The following is a 21,194-nucleotide window of genomic DNA, read 5'->3' as shown; positions in this document are numbered from 1 at the left end:
CCTAAATCACTCGTACGCACAACTTAAGAACAAATCTGTGCGTACGAACGGTTCTTGCATGAGGCCCATTGTTTAAGTGCAGCAGGGTGAGTTGTATTGAAATTGTTGAACAAAACAAAACAAAAAAAATTTACAATATGAACTGTCGTGCACGAGAATAATGACAATCAGTTCAATTATTTCAATGAACGCATCAATTAAATCTGAACAAAACAGTTTCTCAGTGAAGGTCTATATCAAGTGTGGTTGCAGCCCACTGTTCGTACAGCCCCACCAGGCTGTGCTATTTTCAAAGTTTGTTGGGAAAAAGAGTCTGTGGAGTATATGATTTCGTGTGGGGGAATTCAGGCTGCAGGGCCTCCTACCTCACCGATGGAAGTTGCAGTTGGCTTCTTCTTACAGGCTCAGGCTCGAGGCTTACTTGTAGCTCGCCACCCAAGAATGGGAAATATAGGAACCTGTACAGTTCCTGTTTTGATCCGTTTCACAAGGCTCAGAATACATCAACGCCACACTGGTAGATGTATCTAAAACCTGCAGCAGCTCCACTCATTCCCAGCCCCACACACCTGATGCTAAACAACAGTGTGCAGCCATTTGAACTCCAAATCTCACAAAGTCTCGTGGAAAAATCCTTCGGCAAGTCTTGCGAGATTTCGTACTTAGTGTATGGACAGAAAGGAAAAGATAGGGGAAAACAGATAGTTGCTTAAAAAAACGGCTGGGCTACAAAGGCATTCCGGGAGCAGATTTATAGTAAGAGGGAGTAATTAATGTGCACAGAAACTTTATAAAGTGGGAAAAACAAAAACAAGAATTAAAGGCAAAGAGCTTGACCTCAATCGAAAACCTTAAATTTATGGTCTATTTTTGTTTTTATGGTTTAATTTACATTTCTAAATGTCTACATGTAATATATTCCACAGAGTTTTACTCTGTTGCTGTCAGGGATCATGTGTTTTGGCCACTTGGATTTAGAATATTTTTGCTAAGCACATCAAAAATGGCCTAAATGTTTCTAAGCATGTATGGAAAATGGATACTCATGAATAGCTGATTGAAACAAGGTATATATTTTTCTTTACAGGATGAAATACATCGAGACTGAGCTAAAAAAGAAGAAAGGCATGGTGGAGGCTGAAGAACAAAAAGTGAAAGTGAAAAACGCTGAGGATCACCTGTATGAACTGCCCGAGAACATCCGAGTCAACTCTGCCAAGAAAACAGAGGAAATGTTGTCCAATCAGATGCTGAGCGGCATCCCCGAAGTTGATCTCGGCATCGAGTATGTGCAGAGAATCTTTAGTAAATCAGTTCACGTCAGTTGTTTAAATGTTTGAAGCTGTTTGTGTCATGTTTTCTCCCAGCGCAAAGATCAAAAACATCATTCAGACAGAGGAGGCCAAAGCCAAGCTTCTGGCTGAACAAAGGAACAAGAAGAAAGACCTTGGCACGTCGTTCGTTCCCACAAACATCGCTGTTAATTATGTCCAACACAATCGCTGTGAGTTCGGTTTAAACCTACTGTAAACCAGTTTTAAATCAGTGAGACATGCGTGGTCTGTTAATGTTTTTTTTTCTTTCCTTCTAGTCTATCACGAGGATGTGAATGCACCACAGAGGCACCACAGACACAGAGAGGAGCCCAAAGCGAGACCACTGCGTGTGGGCGACACCGAGAATCCAGGACCAGAAGGTACGAGACCTCCCGCCTCTAAAACAGTCGCTGTAAACTTTACAAATACTTTTAGGCTCAAAGTGTAGACTCAGCTTCTCATGTACCTGTATTTAGACCTTGTTTTTTAAAAGCTGAAGTAATCTTAAATATTTTTTATTAACCCACAGCTCCGTCTCCACCAAACCCTCGCAAACGTCCAAACAACGAGAAAGCCACAGATGACTACCACTACGAGAAGTTTAAGAAGATGAACCGGAGATATTAATGACCCGCGTTGGTTCTGGAGTTACTCCTCATGATACCGTCGAGTTTGAGCCTCAGTGACAACTAAACCAGTTTAACTAAAGCCAAGAAAGGCAGAACTTTCATGTTGGACCTTGTAATTATTGTATAAAACCATTAGCTGGTTTCTGTAAACAAAACAATTCTATGTAATGTGATTGAGTTAAATCATTTGATAAGGATGTACCAAAAATGCAGGAAGTGCTTAAAATTGGAGATAGCTGTGCTGGAAATGCTCTGCTGTGATTGGTCGACATGTCAGCTGTTCTCATGGGTACAACCAGACATTTATTTAAACTACTTAATTTTAGAGTAAAACTCTTTATTTAGCTGACAGTTTGTTTCATTGCTAAGTTAAACTAAAAAAATATATATATAAGGAGTTTGTGTTAAATTGTATGCAGAACATTTACCATGACCAAATATTTGAAGTTAAAGAATTTTTTTATTTATTTTATTTTTAACAAATTGGATAACTAAAAATGTTTTGGCCTCAATTCAAGCTCAATATTTTTGTTTCATATTCTTTTAAGTTTACTGTACACATTTTGAGAATCAAATTTTCTGTGAAAAATTACAGTTCATGGCTTAAGCTATTTTCTGAAAACAGAAAAGCAGCAAGGCATTTATCCAAGTGATTTATGTAACTAATTATATTAAACACCCTGATCATAATCTAATGTTAGTTTTTTCCTGCTGCTCCCCTCAGCAGGGATCAACACAGTGACTGAACTCTTACAGTGGATGTCAAACCTGCAGCCACAGGATTTCAGCACAGCCCTACTGGCAGCTGTGACACAGTAAAAGGGACCGGAAAGTTGCGAGTTTGATTTCCCACCATTGCCACACGTGGTGTCCCTGAGTACTCCCTAATGCTTACACAGCTGCCCGCTGCTCCAGTGATGGGTCAGATGCAGAGCAGAAATGACATCATTACAGAAACAATAATGGCACAGAACTTAACGGGTCACAGCAGAGCAGATTATCCCTGTCACTCATTTTATGTAACAGTTGAACTAATCTTTTTATCTGTACATTTGGATTATTGCTTTTAGCAAATAAAAGTTCTTGAATAAAAACAAGACTATTGTTTATTTTGTTTTTAATGACAAAAAACACCTAACTAAATTTAACAGTAAAAAAAAAAGCAAGCAACACACTAGGGTTTAATCCATACAGTATAAAAAATAGCTTATTTTTATGTTTAAACAGTTCAATTGTGAGGTATTAACTGAAGTGTTTGCTTTATGGTAAATCTAAGCAACACAAGTGATTGGCATTTTTTATACTAAGAGAAACTTTTTATTTATTGCCAATATTTTTCTAATTCTAAAGATGATTTTGTTCAGTGCTGTTAAATTGATATATTTTGTAAGTGAGAGAAATCCAGTTTTAGAGTTTTACTCGGGTCAGCTAAACTGGTTTAATGGAAACATCATTGAAACTGAGCCCAGCGGGCCCCGTTCCTCCTCTCATGGTTTCTCGGCGGTCGCCGTCCCGTGTCCGTTCAGGTGAGGCTGGGGGTTGGTGTCCTGCGACGACGTCCCGTCCGCGTCCTCTCGCTCCTCCTGCGTGGAGCTGCCGCTGCTGTCCCGGGACGCCCAGCTGTCTCTGCGGCGGAAGGCCTCGCACAGAGGCAGGTCGTTGCTGTCCCACTGACCGTAGCTTTGCGGAGCAGAAACCGGCAGAGGAGGCAAAGAGTCAGCGCAGTGCAGAAGGAGAGGAGCAGACAAGAGCGAAAGGTCAGAAATTAAAAACCCACTGGTGCGTGCAGAAAAGCACAGGAAAGCACACGTTCGTTAGAAGCTACGCAGAAGCACGGGGAAACAAAGACTCCGTGAAATCAACATGTTTGATTTGATTTAGGATTTTGATCAACTTGATCTCGGTAAGGGTGAGATTAGCTGCGGGTGGAAATAGCAGTGTAAGGGCAGCGAGAAAGGCAGGTCCACACCCAGCATGCTCCAAACACAACTGAGAAATGATGCTTAAAGAAAACACAAACTACTGCAGCGTTTTGTCTTTGCTTTATTTCGCAACCATCCTGAGATTATGGGACAAATCTAAAACTGCACCATGTGTGGCTCCTCTCATGGTTACAGGCGCTGGTTATTTGGTTCAAAAACATTACATCTGCGGAGTTACTCTTACAGAATAAACATCTATTTAGTAGAATAAGAGTTGATTCAAATAAACAAACTGAAAATTACATCTAATTTTACAATTCTTAAAATCTAAAATATAGGCCATCATTTATAAATGGATTTCAAATAAAGCATATAAACAGGTTCTTAAATAAAATTAGACAAAAAGAAATTCTCATTGTTTTAGATCTTCCAATGTAATGTAATGTTTTTCCTAACCAAAAATCAACTCATATGGATTATAAACGTAGTTACGTGCTTAAAATTAATCGTCATTTATTGCATTAAAAACACTAGTAAACAGTCAACATGGGCTCATTTCTTCTGTATTTTATTAAACAATGAATCTTTGTGGATGTTTATTAAAATGCCCCAAGTTTATTGAATGTTGCAGAACAGAAAAAGTCCTTGTTGTTATTTAAACAACAAAAAAGTAGCTCTGCAGTAAAAACACACACACACACACACACACACACACACACACACACACACACACACACACACACACACCAAGCCTTTGGTTCTGAGTTATAAAATGTGTTCCTATTGTACAATAAACGCAAATGGATTCACAGAAATACGTGTCGACTTGGAGACTGAGAGCTGGAAATGCTGATGCAGCAGATATCTAGTGTTTGTCCAATGCTCGAGCCAAACAAATTAAATAAAACAGAAAAGGTCAGGTCACTTGCTGAACAGTAACAATGAAAAGGCACTTGGTGAAATCAGGTTCAGTCTGACTCAGAGATGGTTTGAGCCGATGAGGACTTTAAACCCAAATATTGTCAGATGGAGCTGAAGTAAAAAGGTTAAAGGTGACCCCCCCCCCCCTCCCCAGCTGCGCGTGGGACAACAGAGGGGCGGTGGGATGGGTAAGAGCCTATTATTTGTACCTGGAGGAGTAATATTCTTCCTCTAGCTCGTAGAGGTCGATGGCGATCTCGTCCCGCAGCGACGTGAGCTTCTTGTCGCAGTCGTCCTGCAGCGAGCGGAGCTGCTGGTTCTGGAGGCTGATGGCGTCGTTCACCGAGGGAAAGTCATTTAAAATCAGGAACTGCTTCAGGTCTGACACCAGTTTCATGAGGGACTCGCCGGCACGGACCTGAAACAACACACCATGGTGGATAGTTTGAAAACAATGAACTGATTTTTATTTTTTAAGATGTGCGAGCAAAAGATTACAGCATTTTAGATTTCACAAAAACATTATGATAAGGAAAGGGAAAGTCCACTCTGATAAGAAAGGTGTTTGATGATATGCTTTTATTTAAGGAATGCTATGTTTTTGATTTATTCAGTGGTGATGTGAGGACTAAAAAATATCCTATAAAAGGTCTATTCTATAGAAAGCAGTGTGATTGTAACTAGCTCACCCTGTTCTCCTCTCATAACTGTTTCTCTTTACAATCAACCTGTAAGGTGATAGAAGGCAGATCAGGAAAAAGCTGATCACGTGCCACACTTACAATGTTGGCAGCTCTCACGTGCATCTCATAATGGTCCTGTTCTGCCTGGGTTGGTCGAGAAACCTGAGTCTCATCTTCTATCTGGATAAAATAAAATAAAATAAAAAATACTTCGGTTAATTAGATCATAGCATTAAAGGAGTCCCTAAAGGTAAAACACAGCGTTAGTGATGTTCATGTCTAATAGTTTTGCTGACATAAAAGAAACTGAGTAAAAATAAGAAAGATTACTTTGGCTGTTTTGATGATTTCTGTGAAGTTGTCCATGATGGACTTGATATCATCTTTGAGCCTCTTGTTGTAGTTCTGCAGCAGAGTCTCTTTGCTTTGAGGGAGAACTCTCGGATTAGCCATGATGACGAGTAAAACACACCTGTTCAGGTTTAGACAGAAAATAATTAGCGCTTCAGGTTTAAAATGAAAACAAAACAAAAAAAGAAGCAGCGGGAGAAGCGCTGCGAACGACTGCAAAATCTCACATCTAAAACAAACGTCGTGCCTACAACACCGCAGAAATTTATATGAATGATTTAAACACTAATTACTCACCTTTTTATCGCATTCTTTGAAAACGTTTTCAAAACTCAGTTTCGCTTCTTCCTGTTCTTCTTCCTTTGTTCTGATTTTCAGATGGTTCACATCCGGTTCATTTGTGTTACCGCCCCCTGGCGACAGCTTTTATATAGCATCAAACTTTCCAAGTATTTTGCTTACCACTGCTCTACCCATATGCGCAGCAAAAAGACGTTTTTAGACCAAATATTACAGATTTGAACAAATACACACAAAAACATCAAAATTAGCACAGAAACAGTACTGTATAAGATTTTAGACACATTCTAGACAGTTTATCAACTAAAAAAGTTAATTTTGGGGTAAGTTACTCTTTAAGCCGGTTGTTCTTGTAACCTTTTAAAAATGACATGATCAATAGTTATTCACACTTTTAAAAAGACGCTTTCTGTCCAGTACAGAAACCTCATCCTTATTTATTATACTGTAAGGCAGGTTTTTTAGCTTAGCTCATTGGAAATCAACATTTTGGAACGAAATAACTATTTTGTTTGTTAAAATGTGTTATTCATGTTTTTCATATAGGCTATGCATCAAAATAAATAAATTGGTCAAATTGCATATTTGTGACAGGCTGGTGGTAAGAAAAAACCTATAAACCACATTTGAAAATTTGTCCTTTTGCCAAGTTGCTTATTATGGTTAGAAAACATTGGTTTATCCTTTGAGTTTAGGAGCCTTTTTATACCAGAATTCAGATGTCAGAGTTAAGTGGCATAACCAGGGGGAAAAAAGTCAGGCACTGGGCTGAAAATTAATTTAAAACCAATTACTGAACAAAAAGTGCAAAAACTGTAGAAAGGTGGATTTACATTCATTTATTGGTTTTGTGTACAACATTCTTTTTAAAGACAGGCTGTGCAGCATAACACGCATTTGGAGTGCTTTTATTGTCCAACAGCATCATCTGCTATTCCTTCAGTTTGTTTCTCTCTTTAGCACTCAAAATGCTATTTTGTTTTTATTTTTTTTACAGCTGACTAAACACATTCTTCAAGAAACCCGACACTACTGGTGACCATGTGCAATTTTCCATACGTGCAGGCTGGGGGAGAATAGTTTACATGTTAAAAAAAGATTGTTCAACAACAAAAACTAAAAAATTAACTTCCACAAAAGGAACAAATCAAGTTTAAGCTTTGGGTTGAAATATTCTTAAAAACAAAAGAAACTAATTAGTGTTAAATTACGTTACAAAGAGCAGAAAACATGTCCACATGATGATGGAAATAAATAAAAATATGGATCAATCAGATATTCATGATCTCACACTACTGTCACAGCAAGTGGCTGAAACTTCAAGGTCTGGGTGGGGTAAATCCATCAGTCAGACATTTTATCTTCACTTGTTCAAAAATAAAAGAGATTTTGGAAATCATAAACATGATTAAAACAGATTCTGGCATTGGTTGAGAGTTCACTGCATACAGCAAGTATTTGATGTTGAAAGCATGTGCAGTTAAATGTTAGACATGCAGCCATTTTGTTAGGACACAAACAGGTAGAATTTTGATTCAATAACATCTTGAAGGGAGCCAAAATAATAAAATGTTACCCATCATATCAAAATGAGGATTAAGTCAAATTTGGTCAAAATGACCTAATTACACTTTCAGATTCCTGGCTTTAAAAGGTACATTTTGATACTGGGATCATTCTGATATAAGTAAATCCATATGTAAGACTTAATTTGTCTTGTTGGTTACAATAATACATAAATATTTGGACTGAATCCTAATTTTACGTAATTTTAATGAGAATTTTTTGATGTATTATAAAGAGGAATCCTCTTATTTTTATTTGAATATTGAGATTCCCCAGCTGGAAAGAAACAAAACTTTGCTAGAGGTAAAATCTCAAAATTTTAAGGCGTCTTTCCTCAAAATCAGTTTTTTTTGTTGCTACTGCTCAAAAAAGTGCTTCAAAATTTTGTTTTATGATTATATTTCAGACAATTCATTCAAATGACACATTGATAAGCCATTTATTCATTATATTTTGACAAAATGCAATTTTTGTTAATGTTTTAATCAAAACACTATATTTACCTAGAGTATTTCTCCATACACCACTTTTAGACTTAATCCTCGTTTCGATGTGATGGGTCACATATATATTCTTCCTTGATATAGCACAGGACACAAATTACATTAATTTTCTGGCCTAACAAATCTGGTTCAAGCATTGGATGAAACAAACGTATTTATTTTGATAGGACGGTGACCACAAACAAGACAGCCATGACAAATTCTGAAATCTTCTAGCTGGAAAAAAAAATAAGATCGTTTTATTTCAAGTAAATAAAGATCATCTTGAAATGTCTACGGTATTTCATCCTTATCCAGCATCTACTTGTCAAACAGAAGGGCTCCAAACTTTCAGACGATTTTGCGTCATAAAAACCAAAATAACTCCCAGATTTTATTTTCTAGTGTTATTCAGTTTTTCTGTCTTCAGTGAAGCTGATCCTTACTGAAAGTGATGGAGGAATGAGGCGTCATCAGATCAGTTTCACAATGAAGCTTAAATGTACAGGATGTAATTGTGTTAAAGCTTCAGCCAGTTTACCATACAAACGTCCTCAAATAACCGAGGTAGACAGAAAAACAATGAAATGCTTCGCCACCATATTGCCTTTGTGTGGATCTACAGCAGAAAGTTTAAATGGTAACTGAAAGCTTGGAGGTGAAAACTACAAACTGACTAAAGCAGTAGGGACGATGACATTCCACTGCCAAAACTAATCTAGGACCAATAAGGATGAGATGTATACGGGCCTGCAGTCCAGCTGCAGTGCTGGTTACAGCATGCAGTATGTCTGATGCAGTTTGCATAATTCAGTGTCGTAAATTTCCACTACTTGGTTTTCTGATTTCATGGTTTTTCTTGTGGCGCTTTTAGGTTAAAGGGCGCAGAGACGAAAGGGTCAACAGTGTTTACTTCAGAGGTCCATGAGTAAAGCGGTCCAGCTGGGACGGCTGCCACATCCGCCTGCCTGCTCACATCGGACACGACTCTGTGAACTGCACCCTGCTGCTGCGACACAGGTCCCTCAAAGTGTCTGGAGTATTTGGACAGAGCTTGAGGCCGGAATGGCTGTTGGACCATTTGTCCCAGCACGCCCTGATCAGAGGTCAGGCTCTGAGCCGCAGCTGCTTGTGGGTACAAGGTCTTCGGTTGTGCTGCTGCGGGCTCCTTCCTTTTTCCGAAGGGAGCCTGTGAGAACACGTCGAGCGGCCGCTGGGCTGTACGTGGTCCACGGGGAAATGGAGCGTTGGCAAACACATCCACGGAGTCCTCGTGTGCGACTGGAAAGGGAGCTTTAGAGAAGACGTCTGGAGTGACATCCGTCCCCTTTGCTGGCTCGGATACGTGCCAGGAGTGATTCTGGCCTAAGGTGCTTGGTGGAGGTTGGGGGAAGGGGGCGGACGGTTGTACTGGTAATGTGTTGGGGGGCAGCGATGACTGTCGTGCTAACTGAGATCCGTGCTCCTCTTCATCTTCAGAGTCCATCAGCAGGGGTCTAGAGCCACTGCAGTCGTGTGCCGCGACATTACTCTCAACTGTTCCTCCATCCTGCAGCTCCACCTTATGAGCTTCTTTCTGCTCATCTTCATCGCTGGAGTGCTCACAGCTATCATTGTTCAGAGCGTTTTCTTCAAGATCTTCAGGTTCCGGCCCTTCCTGAAGAACAGTGTACCCGTTACTCTCCTCTTGGAGATCTGTGCAGGACAGCAGAGATGAGAGAAAAACATGAGGGGAAAAAATCTCTCAGCTGCACATTTAGGTTCTAGAACATTGGCTAGATTCACATTTGACAAACGCATGAGTGACGGAGCATCTCTAAAATCTGTAAACCACAGATCAATGAGGATGACCCAACAATGATGAACCAGCACAAAACTACCAAACAAACTCTACTCTGAACAAGTCACGTAGCACAGACAAGACTAACAGCTCAACTATTACAACATCAACAACCTTGTTTCCACAACTTAGTTGCAGCTGCAGAGTCTCCAACTCAAACTTTAAAAGCAAGCGCTCGTGTCCGGACGAGTAGATAGATTGTTGTTAGTATTGATTAAAGGTAAGATTCAGGGAGCTTAGACAGACTCAACAGGTCTGTGGAAACAAGGAGGAAAAGAGTGTTCAGAGCAAAGGTGAAAACAGTTGGGAAGAGACAGAAAGATTAGTGGAAACGGGTCAGTCTTACCTCAGAGGCGTCGGCAGCAGCTGTTAGCTGGCAGCTTGGCAGAGATGTTAGTTGCAGCCACTAAAGGAAACCACAAGTTCTCTGTTTTTCCCTCATCATTCTTCTATTTTAAAACGTGCTTAACATTCTATCTGACCTGACACATTTTTAAACAATTACTGCGAGAGGTAATAAAACTAAAAACCTAATGACTGTTTGGTATTTCACTATTAAGAGCAGATAATCAAACACTGAGAATTCTCATGTAAGAACCAGAAAAGAACCAGAAAATCTGGCCAAGAATCACAATAAATTCACTTAAATTGACAAATCCCAAAACTGACTCCAAATTCAATCAATAGGAATACTCAAAAATATCAACTTTATGAGTTAGTTTTATTTTCTCTCCATTGCCTGTCTCTAAAATGCATCTCTAAAAGCTAAATATACAAAAAAAGGAACACACACAATGACCCTGACAATGAACCTCTGCTGCCATCTCAGAAAAACCTTTTTAATGTGTCTGATCTGAAATATTTTAAACCAACCAGCAGAATAGGCAAATAAAATCCACACAGTGACACAAGGTTAACTTTACTGCAAAAGCTCTACAAGATACAGCATTGGAGTCTCTGATAAGAACGTGAAGCATTATTTTAGGATTGCATAGATAGATGCAAAAATGACTACTGCAAATTACTAAAGACTGAGAGGAAGAGGAAACTAAACATACCAAATTTCACCACTTGATACACAGAAATTTTAGAAAAATCAAACAAACAATCTGTTCCAAAATGTTAAACAAAAATTGCACAAGCGACAGAATATCAGAGGAAAATGTGCAGTTTTAACTTTTAGATACACATGAATATGCATCGAAACTTCCTGGAAAAGCCAAAAATCTAAAGCATTATTTGGTGGAAATGTGGACGCTTAACATACAAAATAAACTGTAGTGACTGTGATGAAATGCAGTACAACTTTTATGCAACTTCCATCCAATATTTTTTCATCCGTTCATTAAAGTGAAAGTCCAGAAGCGTCAGGAAGAAAATATCCCATCAGAGAAAATGTACCTCAGTTATACACACCAAAAACCAAAATCACTGCACTATTCAGGAGCATTTTGTTTCTGAGGACAAAATCAAAAGTTCAAACTGAATAATCATGTGATTAGTGAGAAATTATAATGGGAGAAAAAAGTGAAAATGTACACCTCTAAGTTTGGCTTCATATGCAAACATGTTTTATCTGTATATCCTTCAAAATGCTGTACACATTCCAACATGTTTCTTCAGTCATACATTCATCCTGAATCACAATCAGGAAGTCACATTTAGTCACATCACTGGAGATTAAATGCATTTAAATAAATATGGACACAAAAGAAAAACAATGATTCTACAAAGAACAACGTTGAAATGATGAAAATTTTTAGGTCCGTAAGAGAGATATTTTTAAAATGGCTCTCTTGGATTGAAAATATGTCCACATTTAATGACAGACTGTAAGAAGAGGCTGCCTAGGTAGGATGGAGTAACATAGTACCCACACAAATTACCTTAACCACCTCTAAATTGTATCTTCCTCTGTGTAACGTAATGCTGAGAGCAGAAGGAAAGGTGGCAAACAGCACGAAAACCTCCTTTAGCTTTGGTATTACCTCAGATCAGTTTCTGCTGATATTACGTTGAAAATATAAGAATTAAAGAAGCTATACATCAAAGATATCATTAAGTGTGTCCAAAATTTATTAATGACCTAATGAGGTGAGAGTAGGTGTGCTGCTGCAGGGTCATACTGATCAGCCATTTAAACATCATCATCATCATGCCACAGGCATGGTTTTAAAATGAATAATTATTGGTTTAACATTCAAAAAGAAGAACTTTTTTTTAAGTTGATGTTTTGTCCCGGATAAATATACTCGGTGTTAGTAACAATTACTGATTAATATGAGGAAATCAAACAGGAATGAACATATGTAGGTTCTAAACTGAGTGCATTGCAGTCATATCTAAACAAAATGTTTGGATAAAGCTGAATAAATCTTCTTGTAAACCAGCAAACAACAACTGGTACAAACAGCTGACCTTTTCTCCTCACTACTTCACAAACTGGTTCAATCTGTGCACCAGGAAACATTCAGGTTACAAACTCACTCACTGTTCAGAGTATTCACCTGAAAATGTCAGCGCACCACTTTATTTCCTGTCCTCAAACTCTAATCAGACCCTTAAACCCTTAAACACGGCCAGGCCTGAGGGCGGTGTGTTCACTCAGAACTTCAACAAGTTACACCAGGTGAACACGATGGAGCTGTGACCAAGCAGTGCGTATAATGTGGGTCGATCACCACGGGCGAGCACTCAATGAGAGCTATTAACGCAAGTATGAGGAAGCGTGAGAAAGACCATGGTGAAGCGGGGACAAAAGCAGACAATATGCTCAGGCGTTAAAAAAAAAAGTTTTTACCAGCGCGGAAATGTCAACGGCCAGCGGAGATGCATGAAACCAGCTTATCAGGCTACTAGAGATGGAGTTGAGGCCAAGGAGACACATGAGGAGAATGGTTCGCCTGAATCAATCCATGCTGGCTTTTATCACTTCAATAATTGCTACGTTAAGTGCCTCTGTTGCCCATTTCTGTCCCCCCCACCCCCTCGGATTTTGTACTCTGCCCCTTCGACCTCTCCCACCCCCCTCTAGAGGTCGATGAGCTGATCCACCAGCAGAAGAGAGCGGGCCAAGTTGGGGATGCTGGACTCTGAAGTGCCACTGTTGCTGTGCGAGTGACCACCTGAAAACGTGCCAGAAAGAAAGAAAGAGACAGAGATGGGCATGGAGGAGCCATGGGAAATTATTAGAAACAAGCAAATGAAAGGAGGTCATTAACAGGGGATTGTATGGAAAAAAAATTAGAAGTGAGGAGATAAGAATGAAAGGGGGAGAGGGGGGAAGTATGCATGAAAAGGGACAGAAAGAGAGAAGAAGCAGAGAATAAGCTGGATCATGTTTAAACAGCTGCATCAATACAGGAAGAAAGTAAGGGAATGGCATTCTAACATAAGGGAGTTTTTAAGATAAACGCTCAAGAAAAACACCTTCAAACCGAGTAACACTGGCAGCTTCACTTCAGGCACAAAGGAAAGAAAATAACTAATGTGAGAGCTTGATGAGGGGGAAATACAGCCTTGATGTGACAGGCACACTCACACAAGCCTTCTTGTATTAGCAATCACAAGAACAAGCTGTGATGACTAAACTAGGGCTCAAATCATTCATCTCTTGGGCTTCAGCAGGTGCGAATGCTCATGTCACAAATCTCTCAGCCTTACCTTGATTTGAATTTTTGGGGATGAGCACGGGAATAGGGTCAAACTCATCGTCATTGACCGTTTTCCCACCAGACATGAGGAAAGAGGAGGAGTCTGAAGGAAGAGGGCGTGAAGTGATAAAAGGAGAAAGAATCCACAGCAGCAGAGAAGAAGAAAGAAAAAAGGATGCAGCAGATAAAATTGATTGGGCCAGGTCAATAAGATTGATTTAAAATCGAATAATGTTGTGTGGTTTTATCGTGAAAGTAAAAAAATCACAGTTATATCGATTCAGTCTAATACAAGCTCTTTGTCTAAGCCACAGTTCTCCATCAATAAGCATGAATGTGAGGTGGATCTGTGCTCCTCAATTGTGTGGTCAAAACTCTACAAAAAGGAAGATCTTACCAGGAGAAGCAAGAGCAGTTTGCGGCTCCTCAAGACCGGATCCAGAGCCACAACCAGGGGGAACAGAAGAGTAGGAAGAGAGAGCAGAAACGGGCTGGTTTCCACATGAAGCATGAGTTAACAGACCACAACCCAGCAGAGAGTCCTCCCCAGTGAAAGAATCTGAGGCAGAATGAAGCAAAGAGGGTCACAATACAATACGACTGTTAGCAATGCAGGATGAATTTGTTAGTAGGAAGGTTTAACATTTGCAGCTTTCAAATTAAAGCAGCAGTGACTCCCAGCTTTAAGTCTGACAGTTGGTCTTAGAGCAGTCAAAACTTCACAATGTAAAATGTTATATTTCAAAAGGAAAAGTAAAAATAAAAACAAAATTAATCTTAAGAGTTTATCAAAAACAAAACTTTCCACCTCGAGAAACCTTTGGGCTTTGATCTGAATCATTGTTCCAGTGTCTGTAATCCAGATGCCAAGGTCAAAACGACTTTTCACTGAGGTGTTTTTACCACAGCATCAGCTCGCAAACAGATTATAAACCAACTTTAAATCAGTTCAGAGTTTCTTTTTGTGTTTTGTGATTCAGAAGGCTAACCTGGCATGCTGGCAGCAACGCGCTCCGGCTGCCCAGAATGCTGCTGCGTCTGGGGAGCATCTAAACCTGGTATTAGTGAGTCCACACACACTTCTGCCTTGGCTACACAGAGACAGAAAGTTGAAAAATAAATGTTAGTTTTGCAGACAAAAACATGTTCGAGACCATATTTGCTCCTCTCTCGCACAGTGTGATTGTTTTCTTAACCATCTGAAAGGGAAAAAAAGTAAGAACGAAACATAAAATAAGACTACTAACTTAGGAACATTTGCACAAATACTGAAGGAAACAGCAAAAGTGGAGAGGTCAAGAAGCAGGAGAAAAACTTCGGTTCAAAAGTGAGAAAGGAAGTGAGTCATGCAATAAAAATAAAAAGTGAAATTAGGTTGATGTGTTTCTGACAAAGTTAATTTTGGGGTTGGTGATATGTGGCTCTTTGATGAAGGGAAGTTGAACATCAGTTTATTTTCTGGGTTTGTTTTGTCCAGAAAATGAATCAATTGCCCTTCAGCCATTTTCACAGATATAGATTTGCACAAATAGATGTTTACAGAAGGACAAACAACTTTATGACATTTTAGAATGAACATTTTGTCCAACAGCTGCTCCAGGTTTATTCAAAACAAAAAAACTTTCAGAACTGTCGACATCACAGATAAACAAATACTAACAAAGTGAAGTGTTCACAATAAGCAAGTTAGTAGATGCTAGTCTTTTCTTTTTCAACTTTCCTCTGACGTACAATATAAATGCTTAAAAACAATATCGGGCACTTCTAGGGGTGTCCTGATCAGGTATCAATATTGAATATTGGTTCAAAATTAGCCAAAAAATGATCTGATTATAATGTCCTAAAATCACTGATATTAGCACTCCGATATAAGCAGTCAATTCTAGTAGTCTGCTCAGGATGTCTATCCAGCAGCACTTGGATCCAGCAGTATTTAGTCATGTATAATACGATCATCATTTTTTGAGCTTACATAGCATAAAAATCTAATTATCGATAACCTGTTTATAATACTATCCCCCTACTTTATGGATGATTTTTAGGGTTAAATGTCTAGTATTATAGATAATAAATACTAGGAATGCATGATATATCGGCATTAATATCGGCCGATAATGTTCATTTTTTAGAATATCGGTATTGGTCCGATAAGTAAAACTGAGCCGATATTAATATCCGATAGTGATTTCCCACTTTTTATCTTTGTGTTTCTCTTTTGGGAGGGGAGATGGTTGGTTGAGCGGCATCTGTTTGATCATGATGGTGATATTGACGCTGTGCAGCCAGGAATATCTGAAGTAGGGAGCCATGTTAGAGGTCTGGTTGTTTATTTACGGTATCAAAAAAAGACCCAAGTGTGTTTGTGTTTATATGTATAATATAATTTGTGTGTTTGTGTAATATCGGTAAATATCGGTTATCGGCCATAACAGCAATAATTATATCGGACAGCGATATCGCCTGAAATTTTCATATATCGGTGCATCCCTAATAAATACAGTAAATAACTTAAGTGACCTTGAATAGTTATTTTACATTTTAAAAGTAAGTTTTGTTTTTATCGGATTTATTGAGGTCATTTTTCAGGATCTATTTTATTGTTGATTTAATTGTACAATAGTCTTATGTTTAAGTTAGAAAAATATGTAACCCATTGGATTACAATATTTCTCACTGCTACTGTTGTTGACTATTGTTTACTGTTTGACCTGATCAAGGCTTTTTAAGAATTCACAATACAAAAAAGCTTATATTTAGGATTTGTTCTGATATCGTATCGGGTTGAAATCAGTATCGGACAATACTGAAGGCAGCAATATTGGTATTGTATCGGAAGTAAAATGTATCGGGACACTCCTAGGCACATTAATTGTATTTTTTAAATACCCTACAAAAGTTGTAGCATCCCATAAAAGTGTAAATAAATCAAAATGTTTGAAATATGGTAGACATTTCATTGTCTATGTGGTCAGTAATATTTACTTTCTGAGCACGACATGCCTAGCTGTGAAGAAAAACTAAACAATACTAAAAACTGTTTCTAGTAACATGAGTGAAACAGAAACAATAAAAATATCTATCTGTGAGTTCATACACTTCTATGCAATTCAGCAACAAATGTCAACACCAGTCATTAAATAAACATTAATATCATACTGCACCTGATTATGGTACCAAACCATTAGTAAGTACACACTTTAACACCGTACAATTAGGTAAACAAATTCAACACACTGAACAATTTTTGTTAAATACGATTTATAACTCATTATAAATACCGGTTTAGTTTCACAAACTGCAGCATCTCTGTAATATTAAAAAACTAAAAACAAATACAATCCATGCACATAACCAAACGCTGACTGCTGCTCATACTCACAGGAAAACGTCTACGGGGTAAAATAGGGGTATGGGGTGTAGACAAGGAATGTGTTGACTCAGAAAATGGCACAGCAGATGTGACCTTTAGCCTCTATCACTATGAGAGAAAGGCCAAAATGGACATAAGGATTTTCAGGAATCCTTGATTTTATAAAGCCAGTATTAAAAACACGACGACCTCATTGTAGGCAATTCCAACAAGACATCTCTCATACTCAGAAGAAATCTTCTGTTCCATCAGCAAAGGTCAAACTGTGGCTGCATCTTATATGAGTGAATCATACAGAGACAGCTTAAAGGTAGAGACGATTAGCCACACTCTTATTACATAATAACCACCAGGACGTTATCCTCTCAGTGCAGGCCTTAAACAGCACTTCACCAAAAGCAGGGTAAACAACTAAAAAGACAACACTTCTGCAAAAGATTAAAGGCTAATCTGACAGGGATAAAAATTAGGAGGATCATTTTAACAAGGCCAAGTGTTTAACTTTCTCTTGTTCTTCTTGGCACCAGTAAGCAGGCTCTTCCAGCAGTAAAGCAATCCAATTAACAAAGGAGAAGTTGTCCTTCACGTTACCAGGCAACAGTAAAAGCACAGATCTGCAAGAGAGATGCCATCTCGCTGTTTCTAAAGGTGTCTATTCATGGACACACAAACAAGAATCCAATGGAAAGCTGCTAGTTATATCAACAAGACAGGACTGTGCTTACAGAGCTGAACTACAAAACTGGCTTCTGTAAAACAACATTAACGTGCTGTGTGAATATACCCCTGCAAGACCGTGTTTGTGGTAAGAGTTCTGCATGTGAGAAAGATGAAAACAGAGCATTCTGCATCACAGCAACATTACCTACTGCATCAGAGAGAAACTGAGAACTGAAAGGGTTGAGAAGAGTCTGCACTTGACATGTCTGTAGTTATTTTGGGTAATAATGGGCCTCATGCAAAAACACGATCATATTATTATCCCAAATTTCTCTTACTTTTGTTCGTATGAACATGTCACGTCAGATTCAACAAACTCTTCTATCTTCAGGAAAAGTGTGTAAATGAGCTGCGTAAACATGATGAATGTGTATCAGGTGCTCGTGCACTGGGAGAGGTGATTAGCATAATTACCACTCCAAAAACACCATATAAGGCTACTCAAAAGGAAAAATTTGTATAGGTCCTCTGGACGGTTTCTTCTCTAATGAAACGTTTCGTCTCTCTTCCAAGAGACTTCTTCAGTCTGAGAGTTTCAGGCAAAAGTCAGGCCTGAATTTTGCCTGAAACTCTCAGACTGAAGAAGTCTGAGACGAAACGTTTCATTAAAGAAGAACCCGTCCAGAAGACCTATACAAATTTTTTCCTTTTGATTTTTTTACCTGGATTACTGAGATGCATCAGGACATATAAGGCTACGTTTCCTGCCTCACATACCAGGGAGTCCATTCATGAATGACATTGAAAAGTAAAAAAGAAGAACTTTACGAGTTCGAAGACTGAAGCCCTGCTCTCAGAGATCCAGAAAAAAAATCTGTCATTTTTAGAAGTGTCAGACCTGCTAAAGCTGAGGAATGAAATGACTGCTGTTAATGTCATGTCTCCTGTGGGTCGTACAGTCACAGAAATAAAAATCTAAATCATATTCATCTCTCTCTCGTCCTGCTCTGGTTTTTCTTTGGTCAAATATTTTAATCCAAGTGTAAACAACTGTGTTACATAGTTTTCATTTTTTCAGAAGAAAAGCAGTCGTTCACCGCTACCAATTTAATTTAATTTAACCAATTTCTGTCGTTAGTTACATTTAAAATATAATTTCAATTCAAATAGAATAACCTGTTGTCAACATAATTATGGAGTGTGATTTATTTTCAACTCAAAATATCTTCAAACTAATGAAATATAAAGTTATTAYTGAYYAAAATCCYTCTGGATAACAGCAGACTGACTGCTCGTAAAATATATGACAGGTCTGGACCACTCGTGAATTTTGTTCGTATCTGAAGAAAACCTTACAATACGAGAAAATTGGTGAATGCCACAAATCCTCCTAAATCACTCGTAAGCACAACTTAAGAACAAATCTGTTCATACGAACGGTTCTTGCATGAGGCCCAGTGTGAATAAAAGAGGGAGTAACTGATGAAACGTAAACAATTGAAAATACTTCTTACTGAGAAGAATTCAACTTTACCTGGAAAAGCAATGAGCTCTGGAATGAGACTTTCATTGGAATTTGAGCCCTTTTCTCCTGCTGGAGCAGCTGATCACACACAAACAATATGTTGTTGTCGTTTTAAGATCACACAGAGGTAGTTTTTAAATGATGCTGTATGCGGAATCACACGGTGCACCACTTACTCTCGGCAAGCTTTGCAAAGTCCTTGTTGAGCAGCTCCTCTGCAGTCAGCTTGGAGAAATTATCATCTCCAAAGGGGTTCCAGCTGGACTGAGAGTTGGGAGCAACCAATGCTAATGGAGCATCAGCTCCACCTGGATGGTACACACTCTGCTGGGATGAGCGAGGGGAGCCAGAGGGAGTGGTGCTGACTGATCTGGAGTACAAACACAACATGTTTGCTAAGAATGCAAAGTGAAATTCAACATAAAGTCTGTGTGCTCTGTGATAAAAAGAGTTATTTAAAGACTAAATCCAGCAAATCTTCCTAAAACCTGATTCTTAGGGGTGTAGAAGGGCTGCTGTCATATGAATGAACTGATTGTTGGCCTTCCAGACTGCCTCTGTGCATTGAAAGGACAGTTCATTCTTGGACTGCTGAAAGGAGTTAATTGTACTCACTTGGACTTGTTGAGGCCGGCCTCAGCTGCTGCTGCCTGAAGTAGCTGGGTTGACTTGCTGACCGGGACCCCAAACACGGCACTGTGAGTGACATCGCTCAGGATTCGTCTGTGGCCACTTTTAGGGGCAGCCTTTGGTGATGAGGGGGGCGTCAAAGAGCCAGCTTTGTGAATCTCTCTTCCTGCAGCCTGTAAAAAAATTAAAAGACAAAAAACAGGGAAAATGCATTAGCAGCAGAAAACAAGTTGTAAAATTAACAGATATTTTCTTTATTGATCCAAAGGAAACAAATCAGGACCCAAGCATAAGCCCGAGTAAATGGACAGGTGAGGAAAACATCAATCTATAGAGAATCAAGCTTTGAAAACACCAAAATCACCTTTAGAAAAACAAAAAACACAAGAAACAGCTGATGTAAACACAGATGCAGTACAAAGTGATTTGCAGATCTCTGTAAATTAAAACAAGCAATATTAGTTTGACTATGTCAGAGGAAGCATTTCTACAAACAGATTTATTTGCAGAGAAATCCTATCTTTTCACTGCCCAAGAAGAAGAAAATAGCAAAAACCTGCATGTGATTGGTTAGAGACGAGCCAATAATCAGCCCCCGCCCAAAGTGTGATGTTACCAGAACCTCTGGGCCATCCGCAGGACCAACAGCTGCAGACTCAGGGATGGGAGTGAGATGAGACGCTGCTGCTTCATGGACTACATGTTGCGTGAGAGCTGAAGGAGCAGGTTCAGTTTTGGTCTGCAGCGGAGCAGATGCTTGGAAAGGGGTTTGTTGTTGGGGCGTCATCTGTAGTTGATGCTAAATTGTAACAGCACACAGCCGTTTGTGAGAAAAGCTCCATCAAAACATAATGTGGATATACTGTATGTAAAAGCAAACAAAATGAACACAAACCTCTCATGTAAACAAACAAAAAACAATACTGGAGCTGCTAAAATTTAATTCAGTTAATGCTGAATATTCTAATCGTGTCATGCTTTTAAATCCTTTTTTTCACGTCTAAATCATTCACTTATGGTCTATTTAAAATAAAACTGCAACGCTTTGGTCTTAATTCCTCGTTTTTGTTGCTCCACAGACTCCTTGCTTTCCTTGTTTTACCCCTGTTCTGAGTTGCGCCTCAGAGCAAGCTGTTTTGGTGCGGTCTCTTTAAATACAAATGAGATATTTCACACCCCGCCCCCTCCAGGTCGCTGAGCATTCGACTCCACCCCGTTCAGCCATATTTGTAGTTTCATTGCAAAAACACAGTAATCTACCGACTAAAAACTGTTTTTAAGATAAAATAAGATAAGATAAAACTTTATTGATCCCACAGTCTGGAAATTTGCACATTACTGCAGCT

General features: G+C 39.0%; 3 protein-coding genes across 10 annotated transcripts in view; 1 reads left to right on the top strand and 2 right to left on the bottom strand.

The window, feature by feature from the left end:
• Positions 1 to 3,039, top strand: part of cunh9orf78 (chromosome unknown C9orf78 homolog) — a 5,167-nt gene extending 2,128 nt beyond the window's left edge. The window contains exons 6-9 of the mRNA XM_014012127.1: positions 1,088 to 1,285; positions 1,368 to 1,504; positions 1,592 to 1,696; positions 1,846 to 3,039. Of these exons, the coding sequence (XP_013867581.1) occupies positions 1,088 to 1,285; positions 1,368 to 1,504; positions 1,592 to 1,696; positions 1,846 to 1,943 (538 nt within the window). The 3' untranslated portion in view covers positions 1,944 to 3,039. The remainder of the gene's footprint in view (positions 1 to 1,087; positions 1,286 to 1,367; positions 1,505 to 1,591; positions 1,697 to 1,845) is intronic.
• An 8-nt stretch (positions 3,040 to 3,047) lies between these two features.
• med22 (mediator complex subunit 22) lies at positions 3,048 to 6,229 on the bottom strand. 3 transcript variants are annotated; one of them, XM_014012130.1, is made up of 5 exons: positions 6,120 to 6,229; positions 5,802 to 5,943; positions 5,571 to 5,651; positions 4,998 to 5,206; positions 3,048 to 3,625 (listed from the first exon to the last, which is right to left on the bottom strand). In XM_014012130.1, the coding sequence occupies exons 2-5, from the start codon at positions 5,922 to 5,924 to the stop codon at positions 3,433 to 3,435; spliced, it is 606 nt and encodes a 201-aa protein (XP_013867584.1). In that variant the 5' UTR covers positions 5,925 to 5,943; positions 6,120 to 6,229; the 3' UTR covers positions 3,048 to 3,432. The 3 variants fall into 3 exon arrangements, with proteins under 3 accessions (XP_013867584.1, XP_013867583.1, XP_013867585.1); XM_014012129.1 differs by having other exon boundaries at positions 6,050 to 6,123; XM_014012131.1 differs by lacking the exon at positions 3,048 to 3,625 and having other exon boundaries at positions 3,972 to 5,206; positions 6,050 to 6,123.
• Positions 6,230 to 8,098: 1,869 nt separating this feature from the next.
• aak1a (AP2 associated kinase 1a) overlaps positions 8,099 to 21,194 on the bottom strand; it is a 31,488-nt gene continuing 18,392 nt past the window's right edge. Inside the window, exons 12-19 of one of the 6 annotated variants that reach the window (XM_014012119.1) lie at positions 20,471 to 20,647; positions 19,834 to 20,021; positions 19,395 to 19,588; positions 19,228 to 19,296; positions 14,653 to 14,754; positions 14,061 to 14,222; positions 13,674 to 13,766; positions 8,099 to 9,865 (exon numbers count right to left, since the gene is read on the bottom strand). In XM_014012119.1, the coding sequence (XP_013867573.1) occupies positions 9,018 to 9,865; positions 13,674 to 13,766; positions 14,061 to 14,222; positions 14,653 to 14,754; positions 19,228 to 19,296; positions 19,395 to 19,588; positions 19,834 to 20,021; positions 20,471 to 20,647 (1,833 nt within the window). In that variant the 3' untranslated portion in view covers positions 8,099 to 9,017. Of the gene's footprint in view, positions 9,866 to 10,712; positions 13,136 to 13,673; positions 13,767 to 14,060; positions 14,223 to 14,652; positions 14,755 to 16,040; positions 17,142 to 19,227; positions 19,297 to 19,394; positions 19,589 to 19,833; positions 20,022 to 20,470; positions 20,648 to 21,194 lie in introns of those variants that run through there. The other 5 variants (XM_014012124.1, XM_014012120.1, XM_014012121.1 and 2 more) reach the window with 5 other exon arrangements.

This window comes from Austrofundulus limnaeus, unplaced genomic scaffold (assembly GCF_001266775.1).
Source record: "Austrofundulus limnaeus strain Quisiro unplaced genomic scaffold, Austrofundulus_limnaeus-1.0 Scaffold88, whole genome shotgun sequence".
Lineage (NCBI taxonomy): Eukaryota > Metazoa > Chordata > Actinopteri > Cyprinodontiformes > Rivulidae > Austrofundulus > Austrofundulus limnaeus.
This window is presented reverse-complemented; position numbering and strand designations above follow the sequence as displayed.